The 23,294-nt window shown below is 35.8% G+C and overlaps 3 protein-coding genes and 1 long non-coding RNA gene across 4 annotated transcripts; 2 read left to right on the top strand and 2 right to left on the bottom strand.

Moving 5' to 3' along the window:
* Positions 1-2,420: 2,420 nt before the first annotated feature.
* Positions 2,421-7,406, bottom strand: LOC113326320. Its single transcript, XM_026574071.1, has 7 exons — positions 7,067-7,406; positions 6,555-6,841; positions 6,278-6,469; positions 6,072-6,147; positions 4,074-5,682; positions 3,186-3,905; positions 2,421-3,087 (listed from the first exon to the last, which is right to left on the bottom strand). Exons 1-7 carry the CDS (start codon positions 7,404-7,406, stop codon positions 2,421-2,423), a joined length of 3,891 nt encoding a protein of 1,296 aa, XP_026429856.1.
* A 1,834-nt stretch (positions 7,407-9,240) lies between these two features.
* Positions 9,241-9,981, top strand: LOC113326319 (luc7-like protein 3). The gene is made up of 2 exons (XM_026574070.1): positions 9,241-9,491; positions 9,537-9,981. Exons 1-2 carry the CDS (start codon positions 9,241-9,243, stop codon positions 9,979-9,981), a joined length of 696 nt encoding a protein of 231 aa, XP_026429855.1.
* Positions 9,982-10,939: 958 nt separating this feature from the next.
* On the bottom strand, positions 10,940-12,448 carry LOC113326318 (cytochrome P450 76A2-like). The gene is made up of 2 exons (XM_026574069.1): positions 11,762-12,448; positions 10,940-11,595 (listed from the first exon to the last, which is right to left on the bottom strand). Exons 1-2 carry the CDS (start codon positions 12,446-12,448, stop codon positions 10,978-10,980), a joined length of 1,305 nt encoding a protein of 434 aa, XP_026429854.1. The 3' UTR covers positions 10,940-10,977.
* A 3,988-nt stretch (positions 12,449-16,436) lies between these two features.
* On the top strand, positions 16,437-23,057 carry LOC113326590. Its single transcript, XR_003348409.1, has 3 exons — positions 16,437-16,499; positions 18,550-18,738; positions 22,644-23,057. It is a non-coding gene; the product is annotated as an uncharacterized LOC113326590 (long non-coding RNA).
* Positions 23,058-23,294: the final 237 nt, after the last annotated feature.

Raw genomic sequence — 23,294 nt, 5'->3', positions numbered from 1 at the left:
GTAAATAAGCTCATATCTGGAGCCATTATACTCTAGATTGCCCACCTACCATTGTTTTTGTTACCTGAGGAACAAATTTTCTTAAACATCTAAGTCTTCTACTCTTATTGTTCATTGTCTAATTCAGATTGGTTGTTTACACTGCTTATTGTCCGGGGGGAAGGAACATATGACTTGTAAAGTGTAAAATCGTTGTAAAGTGTAACATATGACTTTATGGTTAGTGGAGGGAAATGTTTGTCAATATCTATTGTGTCTCTTTTTTGATATAAAATCGCTGTTGGAATGGTGCTTGCATGTGCATTTTCTGAGTTACTTGTAAAGTGTAAGCTAACCACTCTGTGTTTCATTCTGCAGAGGCAAGCAATTGGTGGTGAATTACAAGGCTGCGCAAACAAGGCGACGGACACGTGTTATGCATTTTGGTAAGACTCAGGAAATACTGAGTTGAGTTGTTACCATTGCATGTTTTTCTAGTTGACAAGTGATATTTGTGTTTGCACAGGATTGGTGGCATACCGAGATTCTTGGGGTTTCAAAACTTTCATGACAATGCAGTGGTATGATATGCTTACCTGTCAATCCTAGGTGACGTTGCTTCTCCGTGTTTATGAGCACAACTTATTATTCAATTCTTAGTGTGATAATATAATTGCCATTATCTAAATCTCAAATGTGCAGTTAATTGCAATCCTACAGGTGTTGATAGTCAAATAACCTCCAATTACATCCATCCAATCTGGGCAAAGAGCAGGGTACCAAGTTGTGGAGTTTCAAGATTTGCTCGTTTGCAATTTTCTTTAAGAAACATTAAAACCTATTAGCTAGGGCTTGTGCTGGTGAAAATTCATGTTTTTTTTCTTCTTATTTTTAAGCTAAGTGTCTAACTGATGCATTCAATTCTGAATTATACAATGAACACTGGTTTTTAAACAGATGGCTATTTGCATTTATGAATCCAGGTTTCATTTCATTGTAATTTGAACTTCATTTTAGCTTCACTCAGATTTATTACAGCTCAGTCAGATTCAGTGCTGGCATTCATCCAATTCTGAACCTATATATTTTTTTTAATACTCATAACTACGACCGGCTCAAATAGTCATAGCCTGTTGACCAATAAAATCGATTATTGTTCCGCGACCCACGGCTTATTGTCGTACAAAAATAAAACGCTTTATCAGCGACCCCTTCTGAGACTGTTAAAACAGGTCATTTAACTCGTGTGTACGACTTGTCCTGGCGGTCGCGGAACTTCTATTTTCCACTAGTGAAATGTTTTCAACAATCATCTTGCAACATTTTCTAACAAACTGTCACTAAATCGAATGAATGTAACTCCCAACAGTCACTTCACAACAGTTTCCAATAAACGGTCACTAATTAAAGGAACGCAACTGTTCCTTAACAGCCGCTTGCAACGACTAGTGACCGTGGGAAATTTGAAATCGCTAAATCTAGACTGTTATTTTCCCATCTCTTGGATATGGATTAATTAGTACAGTAATTCTACTCATCCCATCACTCAATCACATCGTCAAACCCACCGATGATGTAGCACTGATGTGGCTTGATTTTTTTTTGCTTCTGTTTCATCTTTCCTGTTTTTAAGATACTGTGTTTTTCCATTGTTATGTCATTTGAAGATTCATCCAGGTTCGGTAAGTTTTGAGAATCATGATGGTTCAATGGGGTTGAAACTAAAGTTATATGTGCAGATAAATTAAACAAAATTAGTGAAGAAATTTTTTGTGGGATATTTGGAATTTTTTAGGGTTGACACAAATGGGTTCATAATACCTTGTTTTGCTAAGGAGGTAGAATGAAAAAATGGATTAGAGTTTTGATGACCAATTACTACCCATAGAAACATAACTACATGAAGTTTTTCTCTGAGGGTGTTTGTACGTCATTATTCTTCCATTGAAGTTAGTACTCATGAAAAGTGGCTAGATCCTATCGTTGTGTTGTGGTTTATCAGATGGAGTTCCTTCAATTAAATTAATTACCATGAAGAATCATTGTCAAAACGATACAATAACTTCCCAATCTAATCCTAGATGTGACCTATAATTTAACATTTCCCAGTATTTTATTTGAGATTCAAGCTCCGTTAAATTGATAAAGCGTAAAACATCAGAAAGAAAAAGAAGGAGAAACTAAAGCTTGGCTGGGAGGAGAAATAGATCGGACGAGAAAGGAAACGAAACCTAGGATATGTTCTAAGATCCACTTAAACAACAAGTCAATGCCACATCACTGGTGGGTTTGACCGTGGGTTTTAAAAGTGGGCTAATAAGAATTATTGTGATTAATACCGTGACATCGTAACTGAGCATATTAGATGTAATTCCAACCTTCCATTTGATATCCCATGTATTTTTTTTCTTTTTTTTAATAAGCAAAGGCCTTCAGCAAGGCTAATAGTCTCCCTCAACTGCTGGATCTAGCCAAGCAGGAAGCATAGACCAGTACATAGAAGTTTTCTTACGTTTAGCCCATTGAGCTAACTCATGATCAACGGTATTACAGATTCTAGGTTGAAAACTAAAGATACAAGCTATTAAATTAGAGGCAAATAACTGAATGTCTTTCAATATGGCATTTGTCCTAGAATCACCATCAAAAGAGCCCAAAGAGAATTGTTCCACCAGCTTCTTAGCATCACTTTGAATGATGATATGGGTCATCTTCTGTTCCACTGCTTTCTTGAGCACTCCCCAGATGGCTCTGGCTTCAGCTTCTTCTGCAGACGAAACTTCAAAAACCACGGCAGCACAGAAAGAGGCTTTGCTAGTAGAATTTCTCATCACATATCCTACACCATTATCTCCATAGATGTTATCAAAATCTCCATCAGTGTTACATTTGATCCAACCAACCAAAGGAGGCATCCATTTGTGATTTAGAGCTATGGGATATGAAAGGGTAGCAACAGAAGTATTTTTCCTAGTAAGGAGCATTTCCCTAGCTCTTTCTATGACATACTTATGATTTTCAGACACATTTCGAAAGACCAAGTTATTTCTACTGGTCCAAAGGAACCACAGGATAGCAACAAAGAGCTGTTGAGCATCATCAGGCAATCTAGAGTTTTGCTCCAGAAGCCAGAAAGTAAGCTACTGCTGAAAAGTATTTTGAGTAAAGAAAGAAGTGTTTATGCAAAAACTTAACAAGGACCAAACCTTAGAAGCAAAAGTACACATAAACAAAGTATGCATAATGTTTTCATGAGGATCCTTGCATCTGGACATTCAACAGAATGCATGGGCATTCTGGTATGAATGACAGTTCTAGCTGGAAGAGCAGTTTTAGCAGCTTCCCAAAGGAAGAGTTGAATTCTGTGAGGAACTCTAGTCTTCCAGATATGTAACCAAAGATTCTTACATGGAGAGGCATTAATTCCTCTGAGGCCCAAGTAAGCGGATTTTAAAGAAAATTTACCATTCTTCGAAAGGTCCCAATCCCTCCTGTTAGGAGTGCAATGCTGGCTTAAGGGAATAGTGACGATATTCTTAGCAGAAGCATCATCAAAGTGGGTAAAGAGTCTAGAAACATTCAATGTTATAGTATGGTTATCAATGAAGTAATCAACTTTTATGCTAGGGTCCTGAGGGGTGGGAGGGTTGGGAGTACCAGAACCCAAATTTGGAATCCATTTATCACACCAGGGGCCGATAAACTTTCCGTCCCCAACAATCCAAGAAAAAAAGGGTTTAATTAACTCCTTTATAGCATGAAGGCATTTCCAGGTCCAAGAGAATTTATCAGGACAATTGGCATTCAGAAAATCAGTCCTAGGGAAATATCTAACTTTTAAAATCTTAGCCAACATGCAATCAGGGTTTTCAATAATTTTCCAAGCATTCCTAGCTAACATGGCAAGATTATTCAGCTCAGCTTTTCTGAAGCCCAAACCACCTTCATATTTAGGGGAGCACAGAGTATCCTAACCCAAAAAATGGAGCTTTCTATCTTTTGGGTCAAGAGATTCTCCCCACCAGAATTTGCAGAGATGGGCATTCATCTGTCTGCAGAGGTGCTTTGGGATGAGAAAAGCCCCCATCTGGTACAAGGGGATAGCTTGGCCAATATGTTTCACCAAAGTGGTTCTAGCAGCCTGAGAGAGGAGCTTGTGAAGCCAAACAGTTATTCTAGCATCCATAGCCTGAAGGATGCCCATATAGGTTTGGATTCTAGAAGCTTTTAAAATAGTAGGAGTAACAAGGTACTTCTCACCCAAATCTCTGCTTTGGATATCTAGAATATTAGCCAAAAGGGCTTTCCTATGTTCAGGGATTTTCCTACTAAAAAGAATATCAGATTTATCAAAATTAATTTCCTGCCTAGAGGCAAGGCAGTACTTTTGAAGACAACCTTTTATAACAGTAAAATTTTCAGTAGTAGCAGAAGAGAAAAGAAGAGAATCATCAGCAAACAGTAGATGAGTCATTTCTGGAGCATTTTTACAAATTTTGATACCCTTAAGAGTTTCATTTCTTTGGAGACTATCTATGTAAGAAGATAGATCCTCAACACAGATGATGTATATGTAAGGGGATAATGGATCCCCTTGCCTTAGACCTCTCTCAGGTTGAAAGAAACCAGTAGGACTACCATTTAAAAGAACAGAATAGGAGATAGTAGAAACACACTGATTTATGAGTTTAATCCAATTTTCAGCTAGATCCATTTTTCTCAAAACTTTTTCTAGAAAGGACCATTCCAATTTATCATAAGCTTTTGACATATCAAGTTTAATGGAAGCAGTGCCCTCAACTTTGTCATTATGATTTACAGAATATATGGCTTCATTAGCAAGGAGAATATTATCAGAAATACTCCTTTTAGGTATGAAGGCACTTTGGTTTTGTGATATGATGTTATTCATAAAGGGTTTAAGTCTGTTAGCAAGAGTTTTGGAAAGAATTTTGTAAATGAAATTACATAATCCTAGGGGTTTGTATTGACTGACTAATTCAGCTAGAGGAACTTTGGGAATAAGAGCTATGTTGGTATGATTGAAGACTTTAGCTATATGCCCTGTTCTGAAGCAGGTTTGGGTCATATCAACAACAGCTTCACCCAAAATATCCCAATGATTTTGGTAAAATAAGCCTGTAAAACAATCTGGTCCTGGGGTTTTCTTACCTCCCATTTGAAAAACAACATTTTTTATTTCCCCGACAGCGGGGAGTAGATTTAGAGTATCATTATCCTCAGCAGAAAATTTAACAGGCAGATCATTTAAAATTTCATCCTGGAATTGTTGGGGTTGGGAAGAGTAAAGATTTTTGAAATAATCTAAGAAAGAATTCCAAATACTATCTCTATGAGTTAGGATAGCATTAGAGGAATCCTTGATCCAGCTGATAGCATTCCTCTTTCTCCTGAAAAGAGTGACTCTATGAAAATAAGGTGTGTTTCTGTCACCTTCAATGAGCCATACTTCTCTAGACGTATCTTTCCAGTAGAGTTCCTCCAAGGTATAAAGGTACTCTAATATAGTTTTAAGTCTAGCAGTAATAATAGAATCAGTAGGATCAGAAATTTGTAGCTCTAAAAAATCTTTTCTAATGGTAGATATATCAGTTTGAATATTACCAAAAGAGGATTTGTTCCAATCTCTAAGACCTTTTTTAGCGCTAAGAAGCTTAGATTTTAGTTTATAGGCTGGAGATCCTATAACATTGACATACCAAGAGTTAGCTATAATGTCTCTGCAAGTAGGATCCTCAATTCACATAGCCATGAAATGAAAAGGTCTAGGCATGCAAGTTTCCTCATAATTAAAACCTATATGCATGGGAAAATGATCAGAAGAATCTCTAGGAAGATTGTTAACATAGAACAAAGGTCCTCAGCAATTTGGTTTAAAGAACATCTATCTAGCCTTTCTAAAATTAAATCAGGACCTTGTTGCATATTGGACCAAGTGAATCTTGGGCCAGAAAACCCAAGATCATGTAAATTGAAAGTAGAGAAAATTTTTCTTAGATGTTCAAAATCAGAATCATTAACTTCAAGACCACCATTCTTATCTTATGTTCCTAAAATAGTATTAAACTCACCAATGACAAAGACAGACTCATCTATGGGGGAGTAGTTTGTTGACACTGTTGTTCCCAGAAGGAGGGTCTGAGGGTACTATTGGGTTCACCATACACAAAATGAATATGACAAGTTTTTGAATGGATAATGTCAGTTGAAGTCACATAGATGCCCCTCAAGCTGGAAGAAACAACATTCAGATGGATTTCTTTTTCCAGGCCAAAACCAGACCACCACTCCTACCAACACTAGGAACATTGCAAGTGCAGGGGAAGCCCATGTTTTTAAGTTTTCTGGCTGCCATATCTTTCCCCATTTTAGTCTCAGAAATGAAATTTATATCAGGATTAACATTCCTACAAAGCATACTAAGTTCTTTGTTTTGCAAATTTTTTTCCAAATCCTCTAAGGTTCCATGCTATTAAGTTTATGTTGTTGACATGGAAGAGGTTAAAGGAAGGGTTTGAATTATCATGAGTAGGATGGTTGGGTATGGGATTTACCTGAGTACTAGAGCCGGATCCACCACCAAGAGAAGCATTGGAACCATCACCATTTTGAGAAGAACTTTGGGAGGAATTCAGACTAGAACCGGAAGCATTGAGAGGGGAATTGTTGCGGACATCATTGCTACCTAGGGAGCTATCAGCAGTAACGTTGTAGCTACCAAAGGAGTATAAGATAGGTTGGGTATTGAGGGAGAAAGTGGAGAGATCTATGTCTGGTAATTCACCCAAATTGGTAATTGGGGTGCACAGTTGAGCATAATCAGGCTCAGTAGAGGTTTGTTCTTCAGGGATAACCTCAAGGATAGCAACATTGAAATTAAATCTGGTGCATTTTCTTAGGTCAGACCTTGGATTGATCTTTCTTTTGAGTTTTTCTATATCTTCTTGTTCGGCCTAATTTCCTGCTCCTCTGGTGATTATAGAGCTGGTATTTGGGATAGAAGAAGTTTTGAATCTTCTTGAGGAGTTGGTAGTGCGAATCGGTCCCTTTGGAATAGACTCAGAACCAGTAATTGAGGCAGCAACAGTAACATTTTGAGTTGTAACTTTTTTTAAGATAATTGGAAAGCCATTTTCCATCTGAGTTGGGTGTTTTTGAACAGGTCCAACATCAAAAATCATCAGGGTAATGGATCTGTTGACAAAGGGTCCCATTTGAAAAGTGTTTGATAAACTTTTCTGAGAAGTGTTTTTCATTCTTTGATCAACAGCAACAGTTTTGCCTTTGGAACTTACTTCAATAGCAGTAGATCCCATTTGAGTATCTGGTATAACCTCAGAATGTTGCATATTGATGTCAGTGTTGCTAGCATATGTGGGAGTTACTTGTTTCGATGCTGAAGGCATCATTAACTTTGAAACACTCGGAAGAGTGTAATTACTTCATCGAGAGTCCAAATCTGTAATCTTCTTTTGCTTTAGTTTCCAAGCAGGGAAGTTTTGATCTTTGTGATCAAGGATGCGACAGGAAGTACAGAAATATCTTGGAACTCTGATTTGTCTACATTCAATAAGAAAAGATTCATTCCTACCAGTTGTGAAAAGCGAAATGCCTGTTGGTAGAGCTTTCTGAACTGGAATTCTAATGTAGACTTTAACATTCTTCTTATGAGGATGTTTACCAAACGGATTCTGAGCTTCTATGAGTTCTCCCATATTTAGAGTGAGAATCTTAAGATCTTCAAACTCTATGCATTCATTGGGGATGTTACACAAGATGAACCACATAATTTCTTTATCAAAAGAAAGTTGGTGATTTGGTGGCCAGCCTTCAATTGGTACAACTTTTAGCACCATTAGGTAACCACAGACAAACCAAGGTTTCTGAGAATTGATTCTGTTAAAATCCTCTTCTGATAAGTAGCGGATGAGAACTTTGTTCCCCTGATCATTGAAGGTAGTGACAGTAGGGTGTTGAGCTAATGGACAATTGTTGCAGATATAAAATATGATAGAGGAGGTTGGGATCAGAGTTTCACAACAAACATATCCTGCCATACACCATTTCCAGTTAGTATCAGCTTCTGCTAGGGAAACTTTCTTATCAATGAAGACTGGTTTAGTAAGAGAAGATGGTAGATTTAATTTTTCAGACATCTGGTTTGAGATGGTTTCAATTTCAAGATTCATGTTTTGGGATTCTCAGAAGAAGAGGGAATTTCCATAGTATAAAGGCAGTGGGTATATATGAATGTTATTTGATTGAGATCGGAATTCCAAGTAACTATTATAAAATGAAGAGATATAGAGAAGAATCTCTTATTGATATTGTTTTGATAAAGGTAACATGTAATGTGGAAGAGGGAAATGCAGGAGGGGTTTGTTTTCTTTTGAATTTTAACCTTAAAAAATGAATGAGAAGGTTGTTGATCATAGTCAGAGAAACTTTTAGGAGAGTTTTGGTGTAAGGTTGTTGTAGGAAAGCTGCAAGTTATGCTTTGGGCGAGAGGTTTGACATGTGGAATGCCATTATCGTTACCATGATTTTGAGTTTGTCTTCGAACCAAGGTATTCACGTGAGTATTATGGGAGGAGAGCCACAAGAGGATGCGACTAATAGTACCTTGCTAGAACATTTGAGACAGATCGGATTGAGGATAGGTGACATGGATATGGGTTTTTGAGTATTTATTTTTTTTGTCATTATTCATGATGACGTTGAGGTGATGATGTAAACTGCCAAACGTAATAATGGTAGAAAGGGGGGAAGATTTTTTGTTCTTGCTGGGTGGTTAGGTTTGATGGATAGACTAAAGACGTTTCTGTCTAATATGCCCCAGGTTGCGGTGAAGCCTCCCAACTGGTGCTGCCATCTCCTAGTCTACATAAAACATAAAGTGTTAATTAGACCCCAAAGATAAATATCAAAGTTTGGTAATCCACCAGATACCCCCTTAATGGCAAATCCAAAGGAAGTAAAGGTCTTAATGAAGATTAGGTGTTGAAAATAGGTCTTGATAGGGTAATTGTGATTGGATGGGTAAAATTAGACGCATGACTTTGAAGAGGCGTGGTAAACAAAGCGACATGACGCTTAACCAAGCGCCTTAAATGACAATGAATAAGTATGATGAGGGCTTTAAAAGGTGGTTTTTGGGGGTAATTAGCATACTCAGAGCATAAAATTATCTTTTTATCAACAGAAAAGGAAAGGTTTAGGGAGAATTTAGAAAGTCTAAAAATGGCAGGCAAGTCTTCTCAGAGTGCAGGGTTTGTGGGAGTTCCTGAAGAGTCTCCTCTGCCGTCATCTGCTGCATCTCCAGATTCACAAGAATATATACAAGCCAAGGCTCTTCTTTCTTCAGTGAGGATTGCAGTGTTACAGAAGATACAAGAGGATGTGCGATCTAAGATCGATCGGCAGTTGCAACTTCAAGTCCAACAAAGGGAGGAACAGAAGGCTGCTCGAGAACGAGAACGAGAAGAGAGAAGGCTTGAGAGATTGTATGATGCATGACTTCCAAAATATTTTGAGAGGCGAGAGAGAAAAGATGAAGAGTGGGAGGAGAAGCAAGCGGAGAAACAAGCAAAGGCACCCAAGTATGGAAGTGTAACTGAAAGTGATTCTAAGTCAATTGATGGGTTTGAGGCTGAGGGAGAGATGGAGACCATTGATTTGGATTCAGATGCTTATGGTGGTCAAGAAGAGGACAATCATGGAAGAATGGTGTATGATGAGAAGCATTTAAGGAGCCGGTTTGAGTATGAAATTGCCAACCCCAAGATCTTATCAAGAACCATGAATGAGGGTGAATCAAAAAGATTGAAAGTAAGTTTGAATGTGCTTGATTCCGAAGATGAAAATGAGGAAGATAGGAATGATGCTTCATCTTCCAGTGGGACTTGTCCTGCATCATCTGACAGTGACAGCGAGCACTATGAAGAGAAAGGATTGGACACTGATGAAGATGATTGGTTGTAATCTCTTCAGGTTTACCAGGAAAAACTAGTTTTTCAGGCATTGCGTAAAGCTTGAAAACGAACAACAAGTTTTTAACAAAACAGTTTTTCTGGTAAATTTTCCCTTTCCTTGCTTTTTATGTGTTGGTGTGGATGATGTAAAGCTTCTTCTTTTTCTGGTGGTTGTAAAATCGGTCGGCTTTTTTAACTTTCTGGTGGTGTTGATGTGAAAAAGTGATGTTATTCAGGGGTGTTTTCTGGTTGCAGTGTTTGAAATTTGAAATTGTTATGGTTTTTGCAGGAATGTTACAATGTTCAATAATTGTTAGCTAAAAAAGTTGGGATGTAATGCTGAATGCAAAATTTAAACTCTTAGTGTACAAATTTATGAACTGTTTGGTATTAAAATCAAGGATGTTTGGGTAGGACTTGGACTTGTTTATGTTGGATTTAGTATCCTTTTGCAATGCTTTTCTGTTTTTAAAATTGATTTGAAAGAACAGGGATCTGTAGATAATATAACTGCTAATGAAGATCACAATGAGCTGAAGAGATTGATGAACACTATTAAGGTTGAGACTCGTATTGGAAAATTCAGGAAACATGAACAAAGAAAGAAACAGATGCACACGTCAGGATGACATTGCACAGCCCTAACACTAGGCATAGATTAAGAGTTTGCGCCCCGATTTCCCATGTATTTCAACTTAACACTATTGTCATTCATACTGGACATGCGCTTGAATGGCCATCCAAAGCACAAATTCCACCCAAGGTTTAGCACGTGGTGATATGCCATAAACATGTTGGCACAGTCGAGTTTACACCTCTTTAAGGCACTTACAACCAGTACTTCAAACAACCCATAAATCTTAAGATAATGAAAAATGAAAAAGAATCAGTAAAACAAAATTGACAAATCCTTATAAGATACTTATCGGACTTCCACTTTGCATCATAATTGTAGGATAACAATGAAAATAAAAGAAAAAGGTTGGCATCATAATTTTATTAGATGTCACACTGCAAGAGGCGATGCTCTTGGTATTATTCTTAGAGGAGTGGACTTCTTCAATGACATCTCTATTTTTCCATTCATGTTTATGGATTCAGGAGCGACGCCATTTTCAAGGGTCCAATCGAAAGATTGGAGCAATGATCCAACCAACATGGGAAGAATTTGGTGGACCATTGGGAGGCCAGGACACATGCGTCTTCCAGCTCCAAACGGTAAGAACCGAGAATGTCTTCCACGGTAATCAGTATTATTTCCTAAGAAACGATCTGGATTGAATGAGAATGGATTATCCCATGAAGCTGAATCCCTTCCAATGCCCCAAGTATTAACCAACACTGCCGTGCCCTTAGGTATAATATACCCCATGAATTCAGTGTCTTTAACAGTAGTTCGCGGAATTAGTAAAGGAGCCACTGGATTTAATCTCATTGCTTCTTTAATCACAGCACCAAGATAAGGTAAACTTCCAATATCACTTTCTTCAATCTTTCTGTTATAGCCAACAACTTGGGCAATCTCATCTTTGGTCTTCCTCATTACCTCTGGATTGCGAACAACTTCTGTCATTACCCATTCTACGGTAGACACTGTTGTGTCGGTTCCACCGCTAATTGCTTCCTGAATAAAATTAGAAAAGTATATTAGCAACGGTATGTAAGATTGATTATGTTTGTACGTATTTTGTGCATTCTTGAATAATTAATTAATTATAATAAAAGTGCAACAGTAAATTCGTTTCAGATTATATACCATCCAATTATTCAAAATATATGAATTTACTCACCATTATAAACGCATAAATGTGTCTGTCTGACATTTTCCTTGGTTCATCTTTGCCACTGCCTTCGAAATCCATCAAGAAATCCCAAAAATCCTTCTCCTCGTTATTGCGTGTAGCAACATCCCTGCTTTTTCGCTCCTTTGCAAACTCATCAATAATATTTTGAAATGCATCGACTGCCTTCCTCGTTCTGTTGGCCAAATTCTGTGGATCTAGCTTTTGTAACCACGGAAAGAAATCAGCTACATTAGGCTTTGTAGATAAAGCTCCAATCTCCTTAATCAATTGATAGAGTTCATTTCCAGATGCCGATTTTAGATCCATAAAATCTTTAGAAAAGAAGAGATTTCCAAATAGATTGGTTAAGGCAACAGAAGTGATGTGTTTTATTTCAACACTTCGACCTTCCTTTTCTTCTACCGATATCCATTGTATTATCTGATCTACAAACTGTCTTCGTCTACCCATAGTATTCTTTATTGACGTATGAGAAAAGATGTTTGCATATAGTCTCCTATTCATTCGCCAGATTGGTCCATGTGGAGACAACAACGGAGTTGGACCATACTCATCACCTGTTGATTTTAGCACTTCTCCTAGATAACGATTGGAAAAGGCTTGATCATGGCTTTTGAATAACTCCATAGCAGCATCTGCGGAAGCAATAACCAGTGTATTTACTAGCCCCATACGTATCATGAAAACCGGACCATATTTCTTTTGAAGTTGTACCAATCTTTTGTGTGGCGCCTTATAGTGATAGCCTAAATCTAAGAGGTTTCCGATAATTGGCCAACCTGGAGGACCCGGTGGTAACCGTCTCGAATTGTTTCTCGTGCTAAAACAACTGTGGAGGAGTACGAGGAGTAGGAGCGGAGCTGCAAATGCAAGGGAAAAGGCTATCCAGAAAAACATATCGATCGTTTGTGGGCATAGGACCTTTCATGTTACAGGGTCTGGGTTCTGTCTCAGCAAATATATAACAAAAAAAAAACTCTAAACAACCCGAGACGCCAAATATACAGACGAAGAAAAGAAAACGGACCCCAAATATACTGTTTTTGTGGGGTGGGCAGCGGAGTCCAATGAGACCCACACCAAAAAATGTGATCGTCAGTGCGAAATCACGTGGTTTCCTATTTTTAATGAATATTTATTAATGATCTGTATCTCTTAATATTGTGTCTAGCTAGTCGGTGTGCTGGAAGTTCTAAATCATCCATTTTTATTATCTTATCTTCAAGTTATGATAAGGGAAATAATATAGTATAACGGTAGGATAACTTAAATTCTCAATTGCGTGTGTATCTCGAAGTTGGAGAACTTGATTTGCTGAATCCCATCTTCAGACCGTATACGGCGTATAGTTGAAGTTCTGTTGATCGACTTGAGGTACTGCAATACTTTATCCTAATAATATCAATTGCCTTTCTGATTGAATTGGGATGAAACTGAAATTTAAAAAAGAAAAAACGGTGAGCAAAGCGTGATCAGAAACTAAGTCAGCATATACAAGGTCGACCGTACGATAAGCCGAACTAGAAGAGCGTTCCAAGGTAGGGACCGACCAAAAATTCAAACTTGTTAAACAAACATAATTAATTATGTTTTTACATTTGGCGACGGTTCTAAATATTAGCAACAAATATAAACGTTGCTAACAAATGTTGCTCTGAATTTTAATTTATAGCAAGTGTAGACGAAATCCATCTGATTAGATCGATTAGAAAATCAGTTTTGGAAGAAAAAATGAATTAATTCAATTGAAGTGGATGTAGTTGAAAAATAAAAATGAGTACACCACAGTTTTTCCATTACTTTTATTTGAATCATTTGAAGAGCAATTAGAAGTTCTTTGATCAAATGTACGGAGCATAAATATAATTGGGGAGTTTTAAATGTCAAATTACTAATAAATTCCGGAAATAAATGAACAACAGGTTAGCACGGAAACCTGTTCAATTAATGTAGTAGTATGCTATTGGAGCTTAGCTTGTTGGGCTTCCAACTAGTTTCTTGTAATAATAATACTCTTCCAGCTTGATCAATTTTTTTTTAGATAATATGAAACCAGCTACAAAAAAGTTGCAAAAACTCATCATATAGAGGCCTCCTTGCAGTCAACCGATTAGTTCGAATTAAACTTTACCCAATTCGATTGAATTAAATTTCTAAAGATCATTTTTTTTTCTTTTTTAAAGATAAAAACCGTGGCCAAATATATTACACCATGTTATTTTTTAACATAAACAGTTATCTTCTTCAAAGAGCAGTTATATTCATCCATCAGTAGTCACCTTCATCTTCTCCATTGAATTTTTTTAACCATCACTTCATTTACCGCCCGTATTTTAATTTAGTTTAAGGTCCGGGTAAAATTATTTATGTAATATATATTTAAATAAAACAATTGAATTATAGCAATTGATATTGTAGTATGTTTTTATTTTTGATACGTATGGCAAGTTTGTACCATTACGGTTTATTATACATCCTTGAAGGCCTTTGATTTTTTTCAATCTTTCTCTCAACCATCTATGGACATAATGACCAGAGGTTACAGAATTCAATGTGGAATTTCAGAATATTACTTCTTTTATGGAAGCATTACATTTTTTAAACAGTATCCAACAAGATCATAAAAAACTATTATAAGATTTCGATTCCCGGTTAATATATATTTGGTACAAATTATTTATTTATTTATTTTGATTTTTTTCGGTTCAAAATTGTTAAACTAATCATGTATTCCAATTTATGGATACAATTGAATATTATATAACCTGGTTAAATTGGGGCCTATCAAGATTAATTTAGGCCTATCACTACGTGACAAAAAAAGACATTTTGAAGTAAAATGGAAAACCCCTTAACCAACTATTTTTTTAATGGTTAATTTCTCTTGATTAATTAGTATTAATTCGGGTGATTAGTGGTAAAATATAGTGTTAGATGTGAAATTAACTTGTGTTAATGAATCATTTGAACATGAAAAAGTTTGAAAATTTGAAATTTTTTGAAGAACACCAACTCAGAATCGGTATATGTTGTCGTTAGTATCAACCGATTGTAACCTCAAGAACATACAAAGATTTTTTGAAACTTGCTTCTACCCAGATTCGGTTTATATGGACATGAAAATCAACCGATTATCCAGAATCGGTATATATAGGCATGAACATAAACGGATTGTTGGTAAAGTTTTTATTTTTTATCTGTGAATTATGTGTTGTTAAACATCAAATAAAATTAAAATTCATTCTATACGAATGGTTATGACTTCATACTCAATCTCAGATCGCTTAAGATGTTATACTCGTTTTCAATTCGAGTATAAATTATACTCGTTTTCAAATCGGGTAAAATCATACGTAGCTATTTTAATTTTCATTTGTAATCGAAATGAAATCGAGTATGATTTCATATTCATTTTATGATCAAGTATTAACTGGAAAAAAAATGGGTTAACCAGAATCGGTTTACACGATACATATATAAAAACCGATTCCTGACATTGCACAACAGGAAGTGGTTTATAAAAATGCTCATGTAATCCGATTCTAACAAAAAAAAAACACAGAAAAATAATTATCTCTTCCATACCAGAATCGGCCTATGTGGGCCTTAACGTAAACCGATTCTGGTTCAATTTCCTCCAACCAGAATGTCCATTCAGGACAATCGGTCTTTCTGGGCATAAACAACAACCGTTTCTAAATGAAATTTGTTTACAAGTGCATTGACGTAGAACGATTATTATAAACCGAAAAAACTTTGCTTTAAAAGAATTGGATTGTTTGAGTGATTACATGTTATTGAAACCTACTCTAGTAGATTGGGTTAATAGAAAAGTACCTGATTCGAGCTAAAACGAAAAATTACCTATTTTAGTGAATTTGTTGATTATCGACAATGTTTTCGTTTGATTTTGAATTCTTAATTTTGATGGAAATGGAAATGATTCTGATTGGATTTAGTTTTTTTTTTTGTTACTAAGATTTAATGAGGATAAATTGGTAGTATTAAAATTTCATAGAGAGTAAAATGGTTGTTTCATCAAACTTAGACACCCCTTATCATTCTCTACGGGGTGGATGAAGAAATCCATGGGCCCCAATTTAGCCAGGTTATATAATTATATATTTTATTATCAACGAGTTTGGGGCTTTTATGCTCCTCATTCCATCAAAAAAAAAGCCTCATTATATAGATTATGCCATTAATGTTTTTCAGTTTGGTAACTAGGATTTTAGATAGACGTTCAGATCAGTGTATACACATCGAAGAGGTTTTGGGGCTATTAGTCATGCGACGCTGACTTTGTCAATCATCAAATATTCGACGAATTCTGTTGAGATTTAATATCTATTTCTTCAAATCTTCTTTAATTTCATGCTATACTCTTGATTTCCAACTATTTGATTTTCTATTTTCATCTTATAGTTTCATCAGATTTATGTATTGAAGTTTATTTTAGTTTTGTACTAACCCTAATTTTTTCAATTTCTGACTATAGACTTTTGATTCTCTTTCTAAAATGATTTTCGAATACAATTAATAGTATTGTATCCTTGATTGAACTCTTTCGGAAACCTGTATTAACTTATTCCAATCTTTTCTTTCTGTTTCATATTTAGATCATGAGCTAATGAAGGTGCGAACATAGAGGTCCAGAGGTATCATCATGAGATTCTCTATTATCAACAAATACTTGAGAAGACAACTCTTAATCTGAATTTGGGTATGGTTCATCCTTTTCTTCATGAATGGTCTTAATATCAGACTTTAGATTTGGAATATGATATGGATAAAGCTATGCATCTGTCAAATTGAGTATTTCTGGGGGTCTGAGATCCTACCTTGAGTAGGGATTTGATTTGATTCTATTTCAAAATGTTTATTCTCTGTGAAGTTTATCTTGGAAATGATCTTAGAAGGTGATGGTGATGGTATATTCTCATTATGATAGTCTCTGATTGAAGGGTTAATAGAGTGATTTGGCTTTAATCTCTGTTGGTTGCTTGTTGAAATGTAATTACTGTCAAATTCCATAAAAAGTTGTACTGACATAGAAATTTTTAATTTAAAGTTGTTAAGTAGTTATTAGTAGGGAACTAATGCTAGTATTGATGATGGGTGGTTATTTCAGAGACTTTTCTACACTTGGCATTGCTCTTGTTGTTCTCTCTGATGCTCTTTGATCTTCTGAGTATGTAGAATATATTGCTCGGTCTGTTGATTTTTTTATTTTTAATTGTCATTCCTAAAATAATGTGTTGTCAATGTCATTACTGCAAGCATGCTATGTCATTAACAACATCAGTGTATTCTAGTTCATTAGTTTGGCTTTCCCTTTATATTCTTCATCTCCTTTGCTCCTCTGCGCTCAGCCTTATCATTTTCCATGCTTGTCTGCCAGTATTCATTTAGTAGTTTTTCAATGGCTTTGCCTACTTCTCAAGTGAGCGTTCTTGATTTTGATCAGGATGTTGAAGAATTCCCATATCGTTTTGCTGCACTTCTCTGTGATGATACTAGGAATTATCATAAGACTTCAGTTAAACATCATCTCAAAAGAATCTGGACTATCAATGCTCCAGACTTCAAACTTTCCAAACCTTATGTTCAGGGAATGGGTATTCAAAACCTCTTTGTTGTTATGTTTAAGAAAAGTCAGGATAGAGATATTGCATTCCTTGCTAGGCCTACTCTTCTGTTTGGTCAGCTGTTTGCAGTCCAACCATTAAGGGAGTTGGAATCCATTTTTGATTTGGTTTGGGAAAACACTTTGATGCCAGTTCAAATTCCAAGTCATTCTGATTTGGTTAACAAAGGGAAGGCTAGAGAAGTCTTAGATCAATTGGGTTCTTTTGTGTCGGAAGACTCTCCTGAAGGGAATATTTATGAAGCTAGATTGATGGTGCCTCTTAAATCTCCTCTTACTATGAAAGTGGTTATCAACACCAATAGGAGATCCTATTATATGACTGCATTCTACCCGAAGCTGCCTTTTCTTGTCTGCAAGAAATGTTTCATTATGTATCATAATGAAGATAAATGTAGGGAAATTCAAATGAGAATCTTTGTCAGGGCTCTGCCTGCTCCTACTCCTAGGGATACTCATGTGGTTGTTACAAATGTGCAGTCAAGTGTTGAAGTTGGTGAAAGCTCTAATTCAGGGAAGTCCAAATATGCAACTACTACTATTGCTGATCCATATATGCATTCTAGACCATCTGCCTTCTCTCTTAGTCTACAACCCTCGACAACTCTCAGAAACTATAGATCATCTTTAACTGTTCCTGTTTTATCTTCTGGTAAACCTAGATTTGCTTCTTTAACTATTAGAGAACCTTCTTCTTCGCAAACAAACTCTGTTATGCTGACACAACCTCCTATGAACGCTGCTGGCATTCCTTCTACCTTTGAAACTTTATCTTTTGATGTTGATGGACTTATACATGATCGTAAAGGAAAAAGGGTCAGATCATCTTTTGAATCTGTCTATTTAAGGTCTAATGCAGCTTCTTCTTCTTTATCGATGATGCCTACTTCCCGATGGCCCCATGTTCCTTCTGTGCCCCTTTTACTCCGCCTTCGGACCTTCGGAGATGTCTTTCAATGCCGGAAGTTTAGGATCTTCGTCTAGTCAGGGTTGTTCTGATGTAAACATGGTTTGGTCTTCTACTTTCACGTATTATGCGCTTTCTTGTTTTACTTCAGCTGGCTTTATTTTCAATTCTGCCTCAGAAATGAATTACTCATCTGAAGTCTTTTTACATGCAAATCAGGATACTAGTTTTGCTTCCAATGCTGATCAGAATGAGGACATTAAGGATGAACTAGTGCTTGAACCAGCCCCTTTATCCACACTTCCTCCTGATCCTGTGGTTACTGATGAGGAGTTTGAAAAAGAAATTGATCTCATGATGATGGAATCTGACTCTATGGATGCGGATCTTTCATTGGCTCATGACCCTGTAAGTTTTCTTGTTAAACCTCTCCTCGTTTTTTATATTTTTCAAGTATTATAGGTTGTTTCTTTCCATTGCCTGTTGTTCTTGTGTTCTACTGTTATATTTTGTTCCTGTTCTTTGGTAACTCGCGTGTTTTGGTGTATTGTCTACCTGCTTTTTTGATTTTGTCCTTTAGTCCTTATTTTATTCAGAATTCCTTAATTCATCCCTATATAATGAAGTTCTTGTGCTGGAACATGAATGGTTGTTGTTCAGATAAGAAATGACGTCATCTGTTGAATCTTGTTAGAAAGTATAAAATTGATAGTGTTTGTCTTTTAGAAACAATGGTTGATGAAGACACTGTTAGAAAATTTACTCATCACTTATCTTTTGATTATTGGAATATAATCCCTGCGGTAGGAAAGTCGGGTGGTCTAGCTTTCAGATATTTTGAAAAATCAAATATTGAAGTGCTTGGTAGTTCCCTAAATATGGTTCATATTTATGCGACATTACGCCTTCTCTTAAGAATTATGTTATCTCTTTTATCTACAACTCCTTAAACTTATCTTGCATGAAGAATCAAAGGAACTTTCTTAGTAATATGGATGATAATAATAATAATCCTTGGTTGTTAGTGGGTGACTTTAACTTCGTTTTACATGCTTCAGAGAAACAAGGCGGTAACCCGGAAAAATCCTTTCCTCCAAATTTTAATAAAGAAAACCTCATTAAGATGAATATGCATGAAGTTTTTTCTTTTGGAAATCCTTTTACTTGGTGTAATAGAAGATTTAAAAATCCATCTGATTTAATTTTGAGAAGTTGGATAGGGCCTTTATGAATGACAGATGGGTGTCGATTCTTCCTCAAACTAGGGTCACAAACTTGGGCCGTATATACTCTGATCACAGTACGATTTTGGTTAAATGTTTTCATTTTGAAAAACATTACAATATTCCTTATAAGTTCTTTAGATGTTGGTAACTAAATCCTGAGTTCAAAGATGTTTTACATTATTCTTGGTCTAAAAAGGTGAAAGAGGTTCCCCTAGCTTTGTGGTTGTTAATAAACTCAATAATGTCGGATTGGATTTAATCAAGTGGAACATCAACTCTTTTGGTCATATCAAATCAACTATAGGTAGACTGAACTCAGATTTAGAAAGGCTTCAAGATTTACCTTATTCTCCTCAGATTGGTGGGTTTATCCTTAACTATTCCAATTAATTGGACTATTGGTATGAAATTGAGCATTCTTTTTATGAACAGAAATCTCGGATAAAATACTTAACACAATATGATAGGAATACCCACTATTTCCATAATACGGTGAAACTTAGAAATATGTATAACACTATTCACACAATTAAGGATGACCAAGGTAATTGGTTAGAAAACAGAGATCAAGTTTCTGATTTGCTCACTAAGCATTTAAAAAAAAATCACCTCCTCCAATCCTAGTAATATTGACATTGAAGAATCCCTGAAGTATGTTAGTCCTATTATCTCTGAAGATTTGAATTCTTCTTTAACTGATATTCCGTCAATAAAGGAAATTGAGGATACTGTGAATACTTTGGCTCCTTGGAGTTCTTCGGGGCCCGATGGTTTCCCAGCTGGATTCTATAAGGACAACTGGGACACTGTTAAGGGTGAAGTCATCTCTCATGTGCAGAGTTTCTTCAAAAATAAGTTTCTTCTTAAACAGTCTAATTATACTTTTATAACTTTAATCCCTAAGATCAAGAATGCTTCATCCCCACATGACTTCAGACCTATTAGCTTATCTAATTCTGTGTACAAAATCATCTCCAAGATATTGACCAATCGTTTTAAACCAATTTTAGATTCTTTGATATCTCCTTTTCAGTCGGCATTTATAGCCAATAGGCAGATTCATGATAATATTATCATTACCCATGAAATTCTTCATGCTTTTAAAATGAAAAAGAAAATTGCCAAAAAAGGTCATAGTGCTATAAAGTTGGACCTTTCAACAGCTTTCTATAGGCTAGAATGGTCTTTTATTATTTCTGTTTTTAAGAAACTTGGTTTTTCAGAAGCTTGGTGTCAAATGATATATCAGTGTATTAGTACGGTCTCTTATTCTGTTTTGGTTAATGTTTCGCCGGGAGAGACTTTTCTGCCTACTAGGGGTATTAGGCATGGTGATTGTATTTCACCCTATGTTTTCATTATGTGTATGGAAGTTCTCTCTCAATTGCTTTTGAAAGCTGAAGAGCAAAATGTGATTCAGGGTTTCAAATTTAAGAAAAAAAGTCCTTCTATTTCTCACTTATTTTTCGCAGATGACTCTATGTTGTTTTCTAAAGCTTCTGTTACTTATGCTAGAAATATTATCAAGATTATTAATGTATTTTCTAAAACTTCAGGTCAGGCGATTAATTTAGATAAATCGGGATTCATTACTAGTGGAAAAATGCACCATAGGAATATCAAATCTTATCTAAAACTCTTAGAATGAAGTTTCTCAGTAGTTCTGAAAAATATTTAGGTACACCGTTGTTTATAGGCAAAGATAAAACAAAATATTTCAAATTTCTCATTGAAAGCTTTTATTCTAGGTTAAACTCAACTAAGAAAACTAATCTTAATATTGCTGGTAGAACAGTAGTCACTAAGCATGTGTTATCTTCCTTAGAAATCTATCATATGGCTTGTTTTCCTCTTCCTAAGACTGTCACTTCTAAAATAGATGTTATTCAGAGAACTTTATGGTGGTCTAAAAGAAATCCTAAACATGATTCTTATTTCGTTCTTGGGGTGATCTAGGTAAATCCAAATTGTCGGGTGGTTTAGCTATTAGAAATACTCATGCCATTAATAGAGTCTTCATTTGTAAACTTGGGTGGAGAATTTTGAAAAATCCAAATTTATTACTATCCTCCTTTCTTAAGGATAAATATTTTCCCAATCAAAATTTGTTGGAAATTGATAAGGCTACTGATTCTTCCTCCTGGATATGAAAGGGTATTATTAATAGCTTAAAATTTATTAAGGCTAACTTTGTTATTAAAATTTGTAATGGTGCTACTACCAACATTTGGATGCAGTTTGGATTCCAGGTATGGGTACTCCCCCATCTTCTTCTCATCCTAGTCGATATAATTACACTTTAGTTAACGATTTTTTTAAAACTCATACTAACTTCTGGGATGTGAATCTGTTGTCTACTTTGTTCTCTCAAGATATTGTTACTAGGATTAGAACGATTAGGTTAAATCATAGTCAAAATGATTCTTTAATGTGGGCACATACAAAAAGTGGTAACTTTACAGTTAAATCATCCTATAAGATTTTTGTGAATGATATAGTTTCTTCTGATGAGTCTGGTTTTTGGAGGAAAGTTTGGGGTATTGATTGTCTAACGAAGATCAAGTTTTTTGTGTGGAAAATATTTGCTTATCTGTTACCTGTAAATACTTTGATTCAATTGTATAATCAGGATGTGGATGTTCTGTGTCCCCTTTGTCTGAATCATGAAGAATATGTTATGCATCTTTTTATAGAATGTCCAGTTCCTGCTCATATTTGGTTTGGAATTTCACTGCAACATCTTATCTCTACTGATTTGGAATGGATTAATGATTTATTTCTGTATTGGCATAGTTCTGATCTTACTGCTTCTCCTTATAAATTTTCTTGGCCTTGGAGCTATTGTAATGTGGTGTATTTGGAAGTTGAGGTGTGATGTTTTCTTCAGACATATCTCGATTGACTTTCCTCGGGCTATTATGAGTACTAAGAGAATGATTAACTCATATATTGCTCCTCAATGTAGTTCTACTGTTAATTTTAGTGACATCAAGATCCTTTCGTCTGAAGTGGATCATATAATGTTTGTTTATGGTTCCTTTAAAGAGTTTAACATGGGTTTGGGTGTCATCTGGTGTGACTGCGCAGGGAATGTAAGAAGTTCGAGAGCTGACTTTGGATTGATTCAGAAGCGGTAGGTGCTGAAGCTGCTGTTCTAATTTTGGCGATCTCTTGGGCAGAAGAGATGAATCTCTCCAAAATTGTTTTCGTTAGTGACTGTCTCCAATTGGTGCATTTTGTTAATGGTGTCATCCGTAGTATAGAATGGCATAACGGGGATCTTCTAGAACAATGTAGGAGTTTATTATCCAAGTCTATTTTTTTTTTAAATTATGTATGTAAAGCGTCTGAACAATCGTCTAGCGGATCGACTTGCACGTCGAGTTAGGATTTATAGTCTTAAGGGTCTTTGGTTCTCTTTTCCTCCCTTTTTGAACTCTTTGTTGAGGAAAGAGTACCTGTCGGATGTTTGTAATTCCGTTCTTTGTTAATGCCATGGTGTGTTTCTTAAAAAAAAAAAAAAAAAAACTAGGATTTTAGATACATGGGCTGCAAACTGGTCTGTTCTTTTCTAACAACTCATGGACAAAACAAAACTTGTTGATCTTATAGCCTACTTAACTCCATTGAACACGAGACCCACTGTATGTTTCCCGACCCTATATCATCTTTTGATTGAGGATGTGAAAGACAAGTACTTCCAAGGTAGATGCACGTTCTTGCATTTTCTTAAAATTT

The sequence above is a fragment of the Papaver somniferum genome, unplaced genomic scaffold (genome assembly GCF_003573695.1).
Source record: "Papaver somniferum cultivar HN1 unplaced genomic scaffold, ASM357369v1 unplaced-scaffold_10, whole genome shotgun sequence".
Taxonomy (NCBI): Eukaryota; Viridiplantae; Streptophyta; class Magnoliopsida; order Ranunculales; family Papaveraceae; genus Papaver; species Papaver somniferum.
The sequence above is the reverse complement of the archived record's forward strand: the minus strand, read 5'-3'. Positions and strand labels throughout refer to the sequence as shown.